General features: G+C 46.8%; 1 protein-coding gene across 3 annotated transcripts in view; it reads right to left on the reverse strand.

Moving 5' to 3' along the window:
• Positions 1 to 17,257, reverse strand: part of MYRIP (myosin VIIA and Rab interacting protein) — a 418,488-nt gene that overhangs the window by 49,610 nt on the left and 351,621 nt on the right. For all 3 annotated transcript variants that reach the window (XM_073901699.1, XM_025870798.2, XM_073901706.1), the window contains exon 10: positions 11,240 to 11,871. In XM_073901699.1, the coding sequence (XP_073757800.1) occupies positions 11,240 to 11,871 (632 nt within the window). The remainder of the gene's footprint in view (positions 1 to 11,239; positions 11,872 to 17,257) is intronic.

The following is a 17,257-nucleotide window of genomic DNA, read 5'->3' on the forward strand; positions in this document are numbered from 1 at the left end:
AACACCTAGTGACAGAATACTCATTAAGCTAAGCTAGGACGGTTTCTTAAACAAGAGTCTGCTGATAAATTCTCAGTGGTCTGCAAGTTCTTATTCATAATAATTTTTAAATTTTGGTTTTAATTTCATTGTTCATCTAAAAAGAAGGCACCGTCTGAATTACCAGGGCAACTGAGTGTTGCCAACTTGACCTCCACGGATCTTAGATTTCGAACCAGACATCCTCTGAACGATTCCTGAGGAATCTGGGAATTCTCAAGTTTGAGAAACACAGAGAGAGAAGTATAAGGAGGTGATGGGGTGTGAGAGTGGGGGCCAAGCCTGGACAGTTTTTGTGGTTGAGCACATGAGTGTGGGTGAGTACTGCACTGGGCACAAGACACGCCAGATCTCATTCAAGTGGCCTGGTAGTTCCCTCTGTGTCCACGAGGACGCTGGGCTTGCATAGGCTGTCCAAGGTCACATGACCAGTGTGGGGCCAAGCTGAATCCGGCCTGATCCTGAAGGCCAAGCTCTTTCCATTCTTCCAAGACAAGGCCAGATGCTCCAGATTAAACCAGGCTCATTAGGAGCAGAAGATAGCAGAATCACAGGGTAGGGACAGAACCCGACAGGCAAAGGATTTAATCCCTTCAAAGAAGTGGAAGTTTCAATGAGGAAGAAGCTACTTTTTCTAGAAGGTTTCTGGAGATGGATACCTTCAGATTTCCTTAAGAGGACTGACTGTCTTTACCTTTATTCACCCTTGTGATGTCTTTATGCACCCCGAAATCCTGCCTGCTTTAATTTAAAGCAATTTTTCTCCTATTACGCCTCCCCATCATCCTGATCAAAATTCTTCACATGTTTGAAGGGAGCCATGTCAACGTCTTCTAGACTGAGCAACCCCAGTCCTAGAAACCCTTTTTTTTTTTTTTTTTTTTTACAAAGCCTGTCTTTCATTTGCCAGGTCATTTGAGGGAACAGTGGGAGGCTCAGCATTTTCTCCACATTTAAAAAAAAAGCCCAGCTCCAGGATGACTTTCAAATGTTACATATCAGCCTTCGTTGAATATATCCTAGGGTCCTATGGTTCTCCCTGTTCCTGCTGATGAACAACTCCAAAGCTGACCTAAAAAGCAGAGTTTCTGCAGCTTGCTTTTAGATATTTTAGTGAACTTCAGAGAAGAGCCCTGACTTACAGGTTACCCAGTTCTGGGAGTTCCGTATGTGGCAAATACATGGAGTTTTCCTTGCAAATGCCTTGGCAGAGTTGTCCTGAAGCTGGAGAAGGGAGGATGAGCCTCGGGGTTGGCCGACTCTACGGCTGACTTGTTTTTTTTTCTGAGGACTCGGACAATTTCTGTCTCTGGTGCCTTCCATGCAGAGGTTTGTCCTCTCCTGATGTATCGCTATTAACCTAAAACTAGTTTTATTCACAGGTTGTGCCCTGGTGATGAAGACATTTATTTTTCTTATCACTGGTGTGATAAGAACAGTCACACATACACAGATACCAAATCCTCGGCCAACTAACGTGGTGGGAATGGGGACATGCCACATGGAAGCTAATCAAATTTAATATTATAATCTATTTCCTCCTGCCTCTATGAGAGCCCCTTCACAGGGAGGCACCTGAGTTTGGCCAGTGGAACTGCACAGAAGGCAGACGTGGGCAATGCATTTGGTTAAAGGAAGTTGTGTGAAACCTTAGCACCTAGATATCGATGTGGAAGGTTTAGTTTTAGTTTTTACAATTACAGGTCAGTTGTCCTGGTATGGATCCCAGGCTGTTTTCCGAGTCTTTCAGATTATAAAATTGATTTAGAAACAAACGGACAAAACCTTAATCTCATCTGGGGCATGTCTCCTTTTCCCAGAGCAAAAAATCATATCTGACTAACGGGCTCTGCCGCTCGTCCATGTTTTTTCTCTTTATCACCTTCTATCTGACAGAGTTAGACTGTGCCATTTGTTAAAAGAGCAGCTACTCATTCCCCAGAATTATGGCAGCCCCATATAAAATATCTAGAAAATCACTAGACTGGCCTTCTCAGATCAATATGTACATGAGGAACAGGCATTTGAGACACAATTATTTTCACACTGACCACAACTGGTCTCTTGCTTTGGAGAGAAATCTGTTAGGAATGAAGCAGCATTAACAGTGGATTTCATCTTTGTTTGTTCCTTTGACTCTGCATTGAAACTGGGTATAGACCTTTGGAATTTGATGGTGATTCAGAACCTGGACCTTAAGGCCAGCACACAAGTCAGAATTGTCAGGAAGAGTCTCCTAAAAGTGATGGCCCTCAGTGCAGGGATTGGGGTGGAGGGATGGAGGGGTGTTCCAGATCCCCTTTTGTCACTGATTCCTAAAGACTTGTTATCCCTTTTGAGTGAACTGGGTTCAGGCCCCCACAATTTGGGATAGAGAGTTCAACATTTTTTTCACAGAGCAAACCTGGTTTGATTGCCACAAATAAGTAAAGGCCTTAACTGATAGGTAGCCCTGCTGTTTAATATCTGCCCCAAACAAAGACTATAATTTAACTGTTGCAAAACTGTCCCGCAAAAAATGTCATCATTTTTAGTGGCTGATCCTTAATATCCAATGACTTCTGTTAAAAATCCTATACAGCAGGACTTCTAACCCAAAGTCTGTGGAAACTCAGGAAAGTTCCTGCTCCAAAAACTCCTTGACATTGTCTGTAAGCTTTTGAGAGCTTGCGTTTATGCATCCCTCCCCCCGCCCCCCCGCCATGGAACACACACACACTGGGGAGAAGAGTTTGTGCTCATCAGGTTCTCAATAGGGTCTATGACACAAAAATATTTAAGAATCATCATTATTTATCAAGTATCTTCTTGTTTTCCAGACCTGTTCTCTGCAACTATCTTGGAGGGCACACCTAGCAGTCATGCTTAGAGGGAATCACTTGACAGATGCCCAACTAAGATTTTTCTTCTGTTGAGGGGGTATGGGTCACACCTGCTCAAAACTGTTTCCAGGTTATTATTTGTACTTGCTTAGGCTGCTGTGTAGGTGGGAAGAAGGGGCAAGGGCAGAGGGCAGCTTTGTCTCAGAGCAGTTCCACTTTCAGCCAAATTATTGTCTGCTCCTTAAGTTTTCATTTCAGGCAAAGTCCCATGCCTAAAAAGATTTGAAAATCAATGGTGAAGAATTGGGTGTTGGGTGCAGGGATTACCACCCTTTGGTCTGTATACTGGAGGAAATTCAAATACAATTGGGGTAGATCGAAGGGCTTGCTTGGGGATTTTCTCTTGGCACACCTCAGAGGGATGTGCACCTGTTGGGTGCCTCAGTGTTCATGGGATGGGGGGGTGTCACAATTGCCAGAGAGCATCCCCTTGAATTTGGAACTGAACAACACTCATGAACCAGGGCTTGGAGGGGTAGCCATCTATTCCTCCACGTATCTTGAAGTGATCCGGACCAGCAGAGGTCAGTGCATTTGGCCCCTGATAGACTGACTTGACTGAAATGTGCCTGCATTGGTCCATACTGAGTGACACTGTGAGAAACAGCCTCCAATGTGTGTGCTCATTCAAAGCAGGTTATGGTGGAGGGTGATGCATTCTGCTTTCTCTCCACGAGGACCACGGGATAAATTTCTCATGAATCTCAGCTCCAAGAGCAGCATCCTTTAAGGAATAGATTTACTGTTCTAATATGGTTTCCATGACTCAGCAAGCTGCTCACATCATTCTCTACCTATTGTTTTCTAGAAAGCTCAGAGCCAAATTTTTGGCATTGTTAGCTTGTGATTAGGACCTCACTGCATCCATATTGTGAACTAACGTTACTCCTAGCTTCATTTATTTTTTCTATCCTGATTTTCCCTTTGTCCTGCTTTTCTTATGTTTTCATTTTATTCTCTTGTGTTTACATTTATGTAAACTACTTTAACTTCTTTCTGTTGCAAGGCATGAACACATGAAATAAATGAATATTTACAGATTGTTAGTTATAAAGAATTAGTAGCTTCCCAATGTGGCAAGATTCTTAGAATGTCTTTTAAGAACAGTTAAGACCTCTCCTGCTAGACCAGGGGGCAAATTAACCCCAAGGTAACAAGTTGCACTAATGAGTACAACAAAAAATGAAACGTCAAGGAAACTGAAATAGAAGCCTCCTGCCATCCTGATGTCTCAATCAACGAAAAATTAATTAGCAGTTTTCCATTTTAAAATGACATCTGGCAAACATCACTCTACAACTTCTCCAAATTTTCCACCAAAACTGTGTGGGAAGATACAGGAAAAGGTGAAAATTCACATAACTAAAAAGGAATGGAAGTCAGCTTGTTACTAGTAAATGGATGGGAAAAATTTTCACTAAGTACAAGGCCCATGCAAATGAACTGAAAAAAAAAATGTTTTTGGAGACCCGTCCACTCTCTCCCTCTCCTAAGTTGTCAGGATAATTGCTGTCTCCCCCACCCCCCGCACCCCCCATATTCTCCCAACCTCAAACCCTGGTTCAGAGTGTGAGATAAATGCTCACAATAAAAAAAATAAAACAAAAACCAACCAGACAAAAGCACAATAGCTGAGCCTTTTGTTGTAGTGGTGGTGCATTTGAAGCATCCAGAGATAAACCCTACTCCCAACCCTCTCACTTCCTCCTAGTTTTATAGCCACTTAGAAAATGTACCTCCCCAAAACATTCTGGAGGGCAGAGGGAAGAACTCGCCATGGTACCATGTTACATTCTAGGAGGTGTGGTCATGAAAAGGTAAAGCCCTGGGGGGGCGGTCTATAAAACCATGTAGAAACTCCAGCAACCCTCATTTGTTTCCTGGAGGTGGGTGGGAGGGAGGGGTGGCTGGGTGATGGACACTGGGGAGGGTATGTGCTATGGTGAGTGCTGTGAATTGTGTAAGACTGATGAATCACAGAGCTTTACCCCTGAAACAAATAATACATGATATGTTAATAAAAAATGTAATTGAAACTGTTAAAAAATGTAGAAATATAGAATGATTTTTGTTCTTTTCCACTCATTCATTCATTCAACATATGCATTTTCAGTTGTTAGCCATTTGTTCAAAGAATCATACAGCAAGATGATGAGAGTAGGAAAAAGCTCCTCTCAAGCTGGCAGAGGGGAAATGGTTTGAGTATGCTAGATATTGGCAAACAGTGGGGTGGAGACAGCTTTATCCTCACTTAAGGATGACTAACAGAAAAAGTTAACATGGAATTTATGGAAAAATACTGCAGAACAAAGGAAACCAAAGGTAGCTTGAAGGCATCACGTAAATTTTACTAACAAGCAGGACACAACGTCTGATAGTGGTTTTGTGTTTTCATTAGGGCATAATAATACAGAGTCTCAATGAAGAGGTACAGAAAGTTACAAGAGAGAAGCACTCCGACTAAAAGGCAAGGCTGTGGCATGAGATGAACTGTGAGACTGTTGAGACAAAAGATTGCAGAAAGACTAAGAGCACGATGGCAGGATTAGAATCCACATCTGACAATGATAATCGCAGAATTAATACCAGGAACACAAATGAGTGATGGGAGGACAAACTTGGGAAGGTATTCTAGAAGACTGAAGAAAAGATCAATCAGAGAAGGGAAAAACAGTAAGAGAAGATCATAGACATGGAAGACAGAGAATTGAGATTCAAGGTAAGGATTATGGGTGGCCTGGAAGAAGTAAGAATCAAAATGACAGAAGGAAACACTCCTGAGTTGAAAAAATGCCCAAGTATGCAGAGAAGAGCTCACTGTCTTATGTGCAAGAGCACGAGATGAGAGCACACACACTACCCTTCTGGCAAAATGTCTGCTCTTTAAAGATAACAGCAAATCAAGCAAACGTCGAAGAGAAGAGAAAACTGTTATACATTAAGGAAAAATTAAGATGTCTTCAGGTGTCTGTTCATCATGCCAAAGCGGGAGGTGGTAAAATATCGGGTGCAGGGCTTTGGAGGGAAAGTGATTCTGACCCACAGATGTCATCCCACCAGGAGACATCAGGGTCGGGGTTCTGGAGGTCAGAGAACGCATTCGGCAGTCTATGGTAACAGATTCCAGAGTGACTCCATGTGCAGAGTTACATGTGAGGTGAGATTTGAGGCTGGGGATGCAGTTAGAGAATGCAGGTCAGGACTTCTGCCCTCAACTGGCTCTACATGCTAATCGGGGCTGGTGAGGGCATGGATCCAGCAGGGAGTGGAGCTGCCAGCATGCACTGGTTTGCCGCCTAGGGACTCGCCCGACTCCGAAGGGACAGAAAGTAAGAAAACCACAGAAGCATGAAAACAACAGTAGAAAAGAGTAGGGAAGTTAGGGAAGTGAACCCTGGCAGACATGAAGGCAGGGGAACATGAGCTTCTGAGGCAGGACCTTGTCTGTCTTGCTGACGTCCAGAACAATGTGCACGTGTACATGGAGTCTGTCCTCAACAAACAGAGAATATGTGTTCTTTTCAAACACACCTATGTAATAGTCACAAAAACTGGCCACGTATTGGGTCACAAAGGAAATCCCAACAGATTCCCAACAGCAAAACCATATAAGCCATATTTATTGCTCACAATGCCATGAGGACTAAAAATTAGAGACAATAACAAAGCAAAAGAAGCCAAAAGGTATCCACTGTTCTAATTACCTCTTAATTTTGATTAAAATGAGGATCACATTGGAAGTGATAATTTACTTAGAAAAGTTTGACGATGGGCACACTACATATCAAAGCCTGTGGGATGCAAACAAAACTGTATTTGAGGGGAAATTCATTATATATACATGTACATTATCTATATATAATGAATCTATCTATCTATCTATCTATCTATCTATCTATCTATCTATCATCTATCTACCTGAGCCAGCTTTTCATTTTATTAATCTCAACAGTTTTATTTATTTATTTATTTAATTCTTTTAAAAAAAGATCTCATTTACTTATTTGACAGAGGGAGACACAGCAAGAGCAGGAACACAGCAGGGGGAGTGGGAGAGGGAGAAGAAGGCTTCCCACCGAGCAGGGAGCCCGATGTGGGACTCGGTCCCAGGACCCTGAGACCATGACCTGAGCCGAAGGCAGAAGCTTAACGACTGAGCCACCCAGGTGCCCATTACAGTTTTTTTGTTTTGTTTTGTTTTTATATTAAGTAATATTTTCCTTTTACTTTCCTGTTTTTTAATATTTTCTAATATATATGTTTTCTACATATCCTAACATACAAAATTCACTTCTAAAACTGCCTCTCAGGAGGGGCAGACCTGGATAGCTTTATAGGTGAATTCTTCCAAACTTTCAGAAAATTATCATGTCATATAAAGTGTTCTAGAAAATAGTAAAAACTAGAAAATCCTTGCCAAGTCATTAGTATAACCTGATAGCAAAGCCAAACAAGATGGCATGAACATGGAAACCTGCAAACAGAAACCAGTTTTTACAGAAAGGAGTCAGGACCCAATGTACTTTATGCAACAAATGAAAAGATGTTTCAGAAGTAAGCAATCTATTAATGTGATTTATAAACGTTAACAGAAGAAAAACTATAGGATCATCTCAAGAGATGGCATAAAGCAGTTGATAAAACTCACATTCCTGCTTTAAAGCGTTTAGGAAGCCAGGAATAGGCAAATGCATCTTTGTTTTGAGAGTATCTACTAAATGTAGAGGAGGCAACATACTTAATCATGTAGCACTGCAAGCAGGTGCCTAAGGACAGCAGCAGGACACAGACCGAGTGCCAATGTCACTACCGCTTCGGGGTGTAGCACAGATTGTCGTCAGGGCCGGAAGACGAGCAAGGGAAATCAGTGTAAATCATGGGAAAAACTGTAAAAATGTCCTCCGTGTGGACAAGATGAGGATCTACCTAGAATAGCTAAGAGAATCATGTGAAAGACTATTAGGACTAAGAATCTATTAGGTGCTAAGTTATAAAATATAAACATAAAATCAATAGTGATCTATACACTATCAGAAACGAATCAGCACGTGTAATAGATAAAAGAGATCTCATCCACAATGTCAACAAAATGTATAACATACTGAAAAACCTCTGAACAACAAAAGTAGGAGAGGTCTGAAAAAAATCGCTACAACTTGAGTGAAAGTAAATAAGTGGAGACAAGTATGACACCACTGGATGGGGAGCCTCACTATTATAAAGACATAGATTTTTCCCAAATAGATAAATGCATTTGAAGCAATCTGATCAAAACTTAATTTTTTTTCAACATGAAGAGAAGATTGTAAAAAGTCATTTATATGAGTAAAGGATTGAGAAAAGTTAAGACACTTTATAAAATATCATCAACAAAAAACAACTGTGAAGGGAAGACCATCTACTGGATATCAAAGTATGTTACGAAGTTATTATAATTGAAATAAAGTTGTATTTGTACACAAATGGGACTTCTGCATCCATGGAACAAAACAGAGAGTATAAAGCGACCAGGCTCATGAAATACAAGAAGGTCAATATATATTAAAGGGGGCATCTGAAGCCAGCAAATAAAACATGAATTATTTCCTAACAATTTGGTGACAAATGCTTAATTTGAAAAAATAAGGTTAGATCTTACCACGTATCATCCAGAAAAGCAAAGAACAGAGGAACTAAAGGGCTAACTGTAAGTTATAGTGCTCAGAATTGTCCCTGTGTGGTGCAAGGTGATAAAAAAAAGACTGACTTTTATTGGACTTATTACTGTTTTAAAATTCTCTACAAGACATGCACCCTTACTGCCTGCACCCTGGACGGATGGCTCCCACTCCCGTGCTCCCTGCGGGGGTCACCGAGAGGCAATCTTTGACAGGCACTGCGGGGACACGTGCGCTGACATTTCTATCATTAACTGTTAATAGCAAGCAGGACAGTGTGGAGAGTAAGAGGCCGATTCTGCTAAAATACAGAACTGTGTTTCTGAATGTACTATACATACGTGAGTGCACAAATACATACAACTCCAGTTATTTTGGGGGAGATGGCGGGGATTTAGGTTGTGGTGGGGGGGACTGTATCTGTATATTCACAATTTTTTTTTACATGATATTCATTTATTTACATAATTAAAAAACAGGCAGTTAAAAACACATATACATCCCTGTATGTGTATGTACACACATATAAGATCTAACCTCATGAAATATATCTAACCGTATAAAATACATATGTATATGTATTTTGTATTATATGCATGCGTGTGTGTATATATATATATATTTTTTTTCTTTGAGAAGACTAACTGCCTTCTCGGGAGAGCAAGGAGGGCCCAAGTTAGCGCAGCACCACTACCACCTAGCGGGGAGGAGAGGACACTGCCAGGGGACAGAAGCAACACACTGGTCCTAGAGCTTTTTGGCTGGCCCCGTCTTCTATCAAGGCCTTGCAAGATGACCACCAGAAGACAACTTTCAAGCCACCTCACAATAAACAGGAAGCTTCACGCAGCCAGTTGTTGGGGATACACGGCAAATGAGTCATGCAGACAACCCTCAAGGATATCCTTTTGGGCAAGTGACCCAAAGTCTGCAAAACAGTCTCCACTTGGGCTAGATAAACAAGGAGTCATCACTGAGCAGAAGTTTATATTTCTACTGTACGATCACAACAGTCCCACATGGCAGATTTGTAATGCTCTGCTTTTACAGAGGAAAACACGAGACCTTGGACCAAAGAAAGGATGTTTTCTAGGCAACATATTAGCAGCTCAGGCAGGACTGATGCCCGATTCTGTGACCTGAGGGCTTCCGAGCCCACAGCTATGTTCACGGGGACGTTGTGATCAGGGATCTGGCTGATGCATTCATAGATGGGCATTGTGGCAGACGCTGGTGATGTCCCCACCTGTATCCCTTAGAGCTACCCGACCTGCCTGCAGCCATGGGGGACAGTTTCTGGCTCACTGATCATTTACCACCGCAGACCTGGGTCTCTCCCTTCTTTGCCTGAAGGATTTCTCAGGCACCATTGCAAACGGGTTGTGCGTGGAGTTGATGCTCCCTTGGGTGGGGCCACTCTGTACCAAAGGCAGATGGGAGACTGTGGATGAATGCTCCTGTCCTCGGGTGGGGGGTGTGTCCCATGTGGTTCTCTGTGGGTCCCTGGTGGGATGGAGCCCCGGCTGTGTATAGCCTACCTTAATAGGCCTCTCTCACCGCCCTGGCTCACTCTTGGGGTTCCTGGGCTCTCCTCCCACCTAAAACCTACATCCAAATCCTTGACTCGGAGCCTGCTTTCGGTGAGACCCAAACTAAGAATGCAGGGCACGGTGGCTGAGTACTACTGGAGATGCAGTGGGGTTCCAGAAGTGGCTGTGGTTTCTCCAGGAGTGTGAAAAGTCAAGTTGACAGCAATGTGAGCCTACAGAAGGCAGAGGCAACCTAACTAGATCTTCCATTAGACTCTCAGTTTCAAAAGCAATCCATTGCTTCTATAAGGTCATTCAAAGCAAATGGTGTGTGAGTGCACGTGCATGTATGTGTGTGTGAGAGAGAGAGAGAGAGGGTGTGTGTGTGTGTGTGTGTGTGTACGGGTGCATTTTTCTATGGAGAGAGCCCATAGCTTTTATCATAACCTCAAAGGAGGTTCCTGAACTAATCCATGTGGGCAGAGCCACTGAGGATTCTGAGAGGGGGTGGGAGGTGGCTGAAAAAAATCACAGAATGTGAGTAAACTGTGCCCCGAGATTTCATATTGAAATAACATTTACTGTGTCTAGGACAGAGCTTAGTTCATTCTAAACATTGTCTTATTCACTCATTGCATCATTCTTGAAGGGGGTTGTAATAGTATCTACATTTACAGATGAAGAAACTGAGCCCTTGCCCAGGTCACACAGCTGGATTTGAAGCCAGGCAGCCTGACTCTAGACCCCATACCCTTAACCCTGAGCCAGTGGCCCTCCAGCTTTAGGACAGCAGAATCCCTAGGACAGCTGGTGACCACACATGCCCGGACCCCATCCCCAGAGTTTCTGAGCAGGCAGGGCCTGAGCATGTGTATTTCTAACTTGTTCCCTGGCGGTGCTACGGTTGCTGTCCTGGGGGCCACATCGCAAACCCACTTGGAACCGTAAGCAGCTCTCGTCTCCAGAGAGGAGATCATGGAGTCCTAGAGAGGGGATGTGAGCTGTTAGGCCACTCAGCTACTTAGCAGCAAACCAAGATGAGAATCTGGGTCTGTGATTTCAAAACCTTTCCACACCACTCACGCTTGGAGGAGGGCACGTCCTGCTGAAAAGTGTGCACCAGTCTGATTACCTGATGTATGTCCAGCCCCTGGGAACCGGCGTTGGGAGAAGACAATTCCTCGCTTGGCTCCTCTGAGCCCATGCGGGCCCTTCCCCACCTCCTGGCCTTCCGGTCTGCAGCGTGGGGGGCCTCCTCAGGCTCGCTGCTGTCTGAGGTCTCCCTGCTGGCTGCCTGGGGGTTGAAGTTCACATCCAGCTCTCCCTGCAGGCGCCTCTTCTCTGCTGTGGGGTCCCTGGGGGCCTTCCTCTGCAACCAGGACAGTCTGGCCCGGCGCCCAGCTTCCCGGGAAGAGCCTGCAGAGGAGGTCTCCGAGTCGGAGCACATGGCCTCGGGGTTCGGGGAGAGCCCGGAGTTGGTGGCTGAGGGGGCTTGGTCTGAGCCCTGGGCCTGTGTGGGCTGAGGCTGGGGGTTCCTGGGCCGGCCTTGGGGCCGTGGGCACAGTGTGCTCAAGGCCTCACTCCAGTCAAAGTCCTCCTCACTGTCAGAGCCCATCTCGTTGTAGGCAGAGGCCATGCTGGAGGCTGCCTCCAGGACCTGGAACGTGCCACTCTTAGGTTTGGTCAGCAGGCAGGTGTGCGACAGAGTACCATCCTTCAGGGCCACCCAGTTCCCGTCGGGGCTCTGCAAAACCTCGGCCAAGTCTGTGGGGGGGGGAGGGAGAAACCAGACAGGGCTGTTATCACCTGACAGCAAGGCGAGGCTGCCATCTGCGTCTTCCCCACCACTGGCTTGGGGTCCTGGGAAGCAGCTGACTCTGGGAAGTCCAAAAGGGCACTTCTTTAGGAGGCAGAATTGAAGGTCCCCAAGAAGTCCCTTGAGGCCTTGCAGGCCCCAGTGCTTCAGACATGAGGAGACACTCAGAGATTGGGCTCCCAGTGCACCTCTGCTTGGGTAGAGGGTCACCTCGACCTCAGAATGGTCCCTCTCCTGCCCTGGGCTGGCCGGGGTGGAGAAGGGTGGGGAGGGCTACTGTTGGCAGCCCTGGTCTGGCTCTTTGCCCTTGGGCCATGGTTTTCTCTGGTTGGATGGGAGATGACTCTATCACCCGCCCTGGCCTCCCTCAAGGTTAACACATTCTGTCCTTGGCACTTCTACAGATCTCACCCACAATGGCCTTGTGGGATGGCAGGGTGAAATAAGATATATGTGTACACACACACACACACACACACACTCGCACATGCACACGCATACACACCGGATTCTGCCCCCAGGTCCTGCTAATATTTGGTCTTTGACCCCATTTCATTACATAGGACTCCTAAATTAAATCCCTTGTAATTTCCTGGGTGGTGGGAGCATCTTTACATCTAAGGAGGCGGCTCTGGGTGGCTTCAGGACGGGACTGGCCACCAGAAAGACCAAGCCATGATTAGAAATTTAGAACTTTGAGCTCCACCCCCATCCTCTGGAGAAGGAAGAAGGGCTAGAAAATGAGTTAATAATTGACTGTGGCTATGTGATGAAGCCTCCATAAATGTCCCCAAAGTCCTGGCTGGCATATCCACGTGCCTAGAGAGGCACCCCAGCTCCTCGGTGCTCAGGACCCTCCAAGGCCTCACCCCGTGAACCTCTTCCTCTGGCTGTTCATCTGTATCCTCTGTTATATAATAAACTGGTGAACGTAAGCGTTTCCCTGAGTTCTGTGAGCTGAGCTGCTCCAGAAAATTACTGAGCCTGAGGAGGGGGTCATGTAGAGCAGGTTGGTCCGAAGTCAAAGTGATGACCTGGGACATGAGCCAGGTAGTCCTGAGCCCTTGACCGTGGGATTGGGAGCTAACTGCAGGGAGAAAGGGTCAGCACAGAACCGGAGGGTACCTGGCTGGTGTCAGAGAATTGGTGGGTATGGAAAAACCCCACACATCTGGTCCCAGAAGCGTTCTGTGTGAGTGGCGGGCGAGTGACAGTGTTTATTCCTGCTCAGCACGTAAGTTTATTTTCAACTCAAGGCACATGCCTCATTCTGGAAAGGACGTGAGGGAGAAAGAGGTTGGTAGTTCCAATCTTATTTGACAGATGGGGAGACAAAGGTGAGCGAAGTCAGTAACTTGTCGAATGTCACAGAGCCCATAACTGGTGAAGCAGGGATGAGGTGCATCTCCATCCAAAGCCAGGACAGCTCTGGCTTATAGATTGTGCTGTGGAAGCCAATCAAGGCACTGATCAAGGGCAGGCTGGAGTGGTTCTCAGTGTGGGGTCATGGTCTGGGGTGGCCTACGTTGGGCTCAGTTTTGTCCAGAGCATCTGTGACGGCGGGTGGCTGGGGCCTCAAGGGTTGATCTGCATGCCAGGGGGTGAAAGTTGCTTTGTCTTATTTTTGTGGAAGCCAAGCAGGGGAGTGTGCCTGGGCCGTGAGTAGGACGGCACGGTGCTCCTCAGCCCCGAGTACCTGGCACAGCCCCCTGGCCTGGGGCACAGCAGCTGCCAACAGAAGCCGTGTTCCCGTATTAGAAACCTTACAGGACTCCCTGGGGATTGGGCAATGAGGACCGTGGGGCTCTGGAGGAGACCCACTTGTGTGTGGACACCAGTTTCTGGGCTTGAGGACTCCCCAGCTCTGCTGTGCTGGGACACTGAGGTTGCGTCCTGACAGATGCCATTTCAAACACAGATTTCCTACCAACTAAGTGAGTACTGTTTCGTGTAATGAAATTAAAGTTATTGGTGTTTCACAGTGTTGTCCTTAGAGCGTTGTACTTGCCAGGACTGCTGAAGAACCACAGCCTTCAGGTAACTCAGATGCTGGTTGAACACATTTTCAGCTCAGAGACCCAGTGGCACTTAAGCTGACTGCAGCCCAGGCTGGCGGGACATCCGCGTTCCCTTTTGTCAAGTCAGAAGGTGGGGCTTCTTCTCCTCCAGGGGGATTCTGGGCCCAGTGGGGGCTGATTTAAGCATCGTCTTCCTGGAAGCCTGAGGACCTGAGGGCCTGGGTCCTGCCTTTCCCTGGCTGCTCCCTGTATCCTTGGGGTCTGTCCCCACCACCGTCTCCACATGGCAAAACTCCAGTGACCTCTCAGAGACCTCATCGGCTTGGTTCTGCTTTTCCTAGAGCACTTGCTTGCCTCCCTGCCCAGATGTGGCCTCCTCCTTCCCCGAGTCCCCCTGCTGTGACAGCCTGTCCAGCTCATTCCATGACCCAGTCTGGGTTCTGGCTGATCGTGCACATGGCTGTGCCCTCCTCCCGAGGATGACAAGGTCCCTCTGGCAGGGGCTGGATCTCAGTGACCTCTCCAGCCTGCTCCGTCCCGAGGCCAGTGGGTGCAGAGGGAAGAGCAGAGGCTGTGGAGTCAGGGGCCCCGGGTGGAAAGCTCTGGGAGCTTCTCAGCCTTGGTACTCTCATTGGTGAGAGGGGCACAGCTAAGCCCTCCCTGGCTCCGTGTGGGGATTAAATGAGGTGACACCCATCAAGTGTGTTACATGTGCCTGCTCAGAGCGGGAGACGAGTTCTTAATAGCGCTTTCCCCCTTACCCATCCCTGGGCTGCTTTAGGGCAGGGAGAAGAACAAGAACTTTGGATTCAGGTGGATCCAGGGCTGAGCCCCAGCGGTTGTGATTCCTGGCAGGGGACCTTGGTCAAAGAGCACCTCTGAGCCCATTTCCTGACCTAAAGGTGGGGACAGTGTGACCCTCCGTGGCCGTCAGAGGATTTTTATAAGTCAACATACGTAAAGCCTCGATCATCCTGTCTGCTAGCCCTCAGCCTGCCTATCTTCTGCCTGTTGAGTTGGCTTCTACTATTATTTCCCCCTGACTACAGATCAGCACCATGTACTCCATACATAGGTATATGTATCTACCGATCCTGTAGTTACTATTGCGTACCACACGACCCTGCTTTCATCAGCCGTGGAAACATTCAGAAGAGAGCCTAATGAAGGTGTTATTACCATTTACATGTAACGGTCTCTGCCTGTTGTGGGGGTAATGGTTGGTCTTCTGGGGAAAGGGGTTTCTATGTTGCCTGCATTTTCCCAATGCCATGTCCCAATCTCGTGGGTCAGGTGGTGCTGAACTTAGGGACCAAAGAGGCCACCTGGGTTTCTCCAGAAATATGCAGGCTCTCTCTCCGAGAGGCTATTAATGGCCAATAAGTGGTGATTTTGATTTCCCCTGTAGCAGGCGCTATGGATGGCTTCGGCGTACACCCTTTGGGCTTCCAACTCCCAGCACTTGGGATTCTTGGCCTGAGGTGGGCTCTGGTTACCGGAGGCTGCTTGGCTGCCCCAGGGGTGAGGGGCCATCACAGCCTCCGGGAGCAGCCCTCAACCAGTGGCAGGGGAAGCTGGTGGATTGTACCCCCACTCCCTTGCCTGCTGCCCAGCAGAGTGTTCTACCCTGGTCCTTACTGTTCCCCAGTGGGGATGAGCTCCAGTCCAGCTCCCTAAGGAGTCATTTGCTTGCCTTGCCTTCCCTTCCCTGTCTTATGTCCCCTCCCCTCTCTGTATTTCCTGAGCTCCCCTCCAAATAAACCACAGTTCCTCCGATCTTTCTATTAGAGTCTGGACACAGAGACATTCCCACGATGCAAAGCGGACTCAGCCCTGGCTGTGGAGAGGGTTCACTCTGAGGGGAGAGGTGTGCCCCCCTCCCCGGACCCTATACTTAGTTGCTAAGTCAGCTCTCTGGCTGGGCTTCGGAGACCCAACTCACACACTGCTTCTCAAGGGCACATCCTTGGCCTTCTTTCCTTAAGAAGCTAGGCTACTCTGTTCTCTGGGCTTTGCCAAAAAGCTTTCATTTTTGAAGACTTAATCTATACTATAGTTAATTTTCTTGGTTGTCTACCTCCATCCCCCTTGCCCTGGGGCCATGGGAGGAAACCACAGCGGGAAAGCCTCCGTGAATGCCACTCTGTGCCGGCTCCCGGGCTGACTGTGTTGTAAACGTGGTCCTGGTCATGCACCTGCCTTTGACACCTGCTACGTGGAGGGCAGGGATTCAGTCCACCACTGGCCCCTCTCTGCTGCCTTTTACAATCCCAGTTCATCATGGTCCTCTGAGGAAGCTAGAAGCTGACCAACTTCCGTCTCCGCAAAAGCATAGTGGGCTCCCTGAATGCCCACCCCTGTGAAATCCTGGTTGTCAAGCTGCATGGTCGGAGCTGCTCAAAGCTGTACCTGGCCTCCACTACCACACTCTCTTAGTCCTCTGGGAATATCCATTGGGGATCCTGCGCCCTTCCGTTCTCTCCTTTGTCCAAATTCTTTCTCTTTCGTGACTGCGCGGACAACCACCTGTCAGCAACTGCAGAGAAGGGGCTGTCCCCTGATTGCTATTTCCCAGCACCGAGCACATGCTGTGCATAGAGTAGATGCTCAGTCAAGGTCTATCAAGTGGAAATGTGTTTGGGGAGACAGCCATTGACTGCTGTAAGCTCTGTGGAGGCTCAAAGTGGACCTGCTGTGGTTTACTCAGCCCACAGTGTCCCTCCAGCTGACCCCAACTGTGAATTAACATGCTCTGGAAGCAGCATTTCCCCTGGGGCATAAACAGAACTGCGGAAAATAGCCCAGGGGCCATTAACCCAAGATGACCTCCACCTCTGGGTCTCCTCTCTTCCACATTTCTGCTCTTCTGAGACTGGGTAATGCCCCTGGGAATAATCTGCTTCCCGCTCAACAGGTCAGACACCCCTCAAGACCTGTGGGGTTGGCTGGACATTTTAGCATGTCAAGGCCAAGCATTCCTTGGAAAAAACAGAGGTTTTCTACACAAGTGCTTTATAGTTTTGTAATTTTAAATCTCCATCCTTAGAGAGGCATGGATGTTTGAGAAGAGTGTTAAATCTTTTCTGTGTGTGCTATTGTTGAACTAAATTTTATGTTTATATACAACTGATAAATTATATGTGGGTGCTTTATTTTACAGACTATCAGGTAAAAAGAAATCATGTTTTGAAGATCAAAACCCTTTCCAACTTTATTTGGAATGCTCCTAATTCAGCAAGGACCTATTTTGGGAGATGGAGTGTTTTCCAGAAGTTTTTATACTCTCCTCTAAACTTACCAGTGTGTAAGTGTGAAT

This window comes from Callorhinus ursinus, unplaced genomic scaffold, assembly GCF_003265705.2.
Source record: "Callorhinus ursinus isolate GAN/ISIS: 27379988/994484 unplaced genomic scaffold, GSC_fseal_2.0 scaffold1, whole genome shotgun sequence".
Taxonomy (NCBI): Eukaryota; Metazoa; Chordata; class Mammalia; order Carnivora; family Otariidae; genus Callorhinus; species Callorhinus ursinus.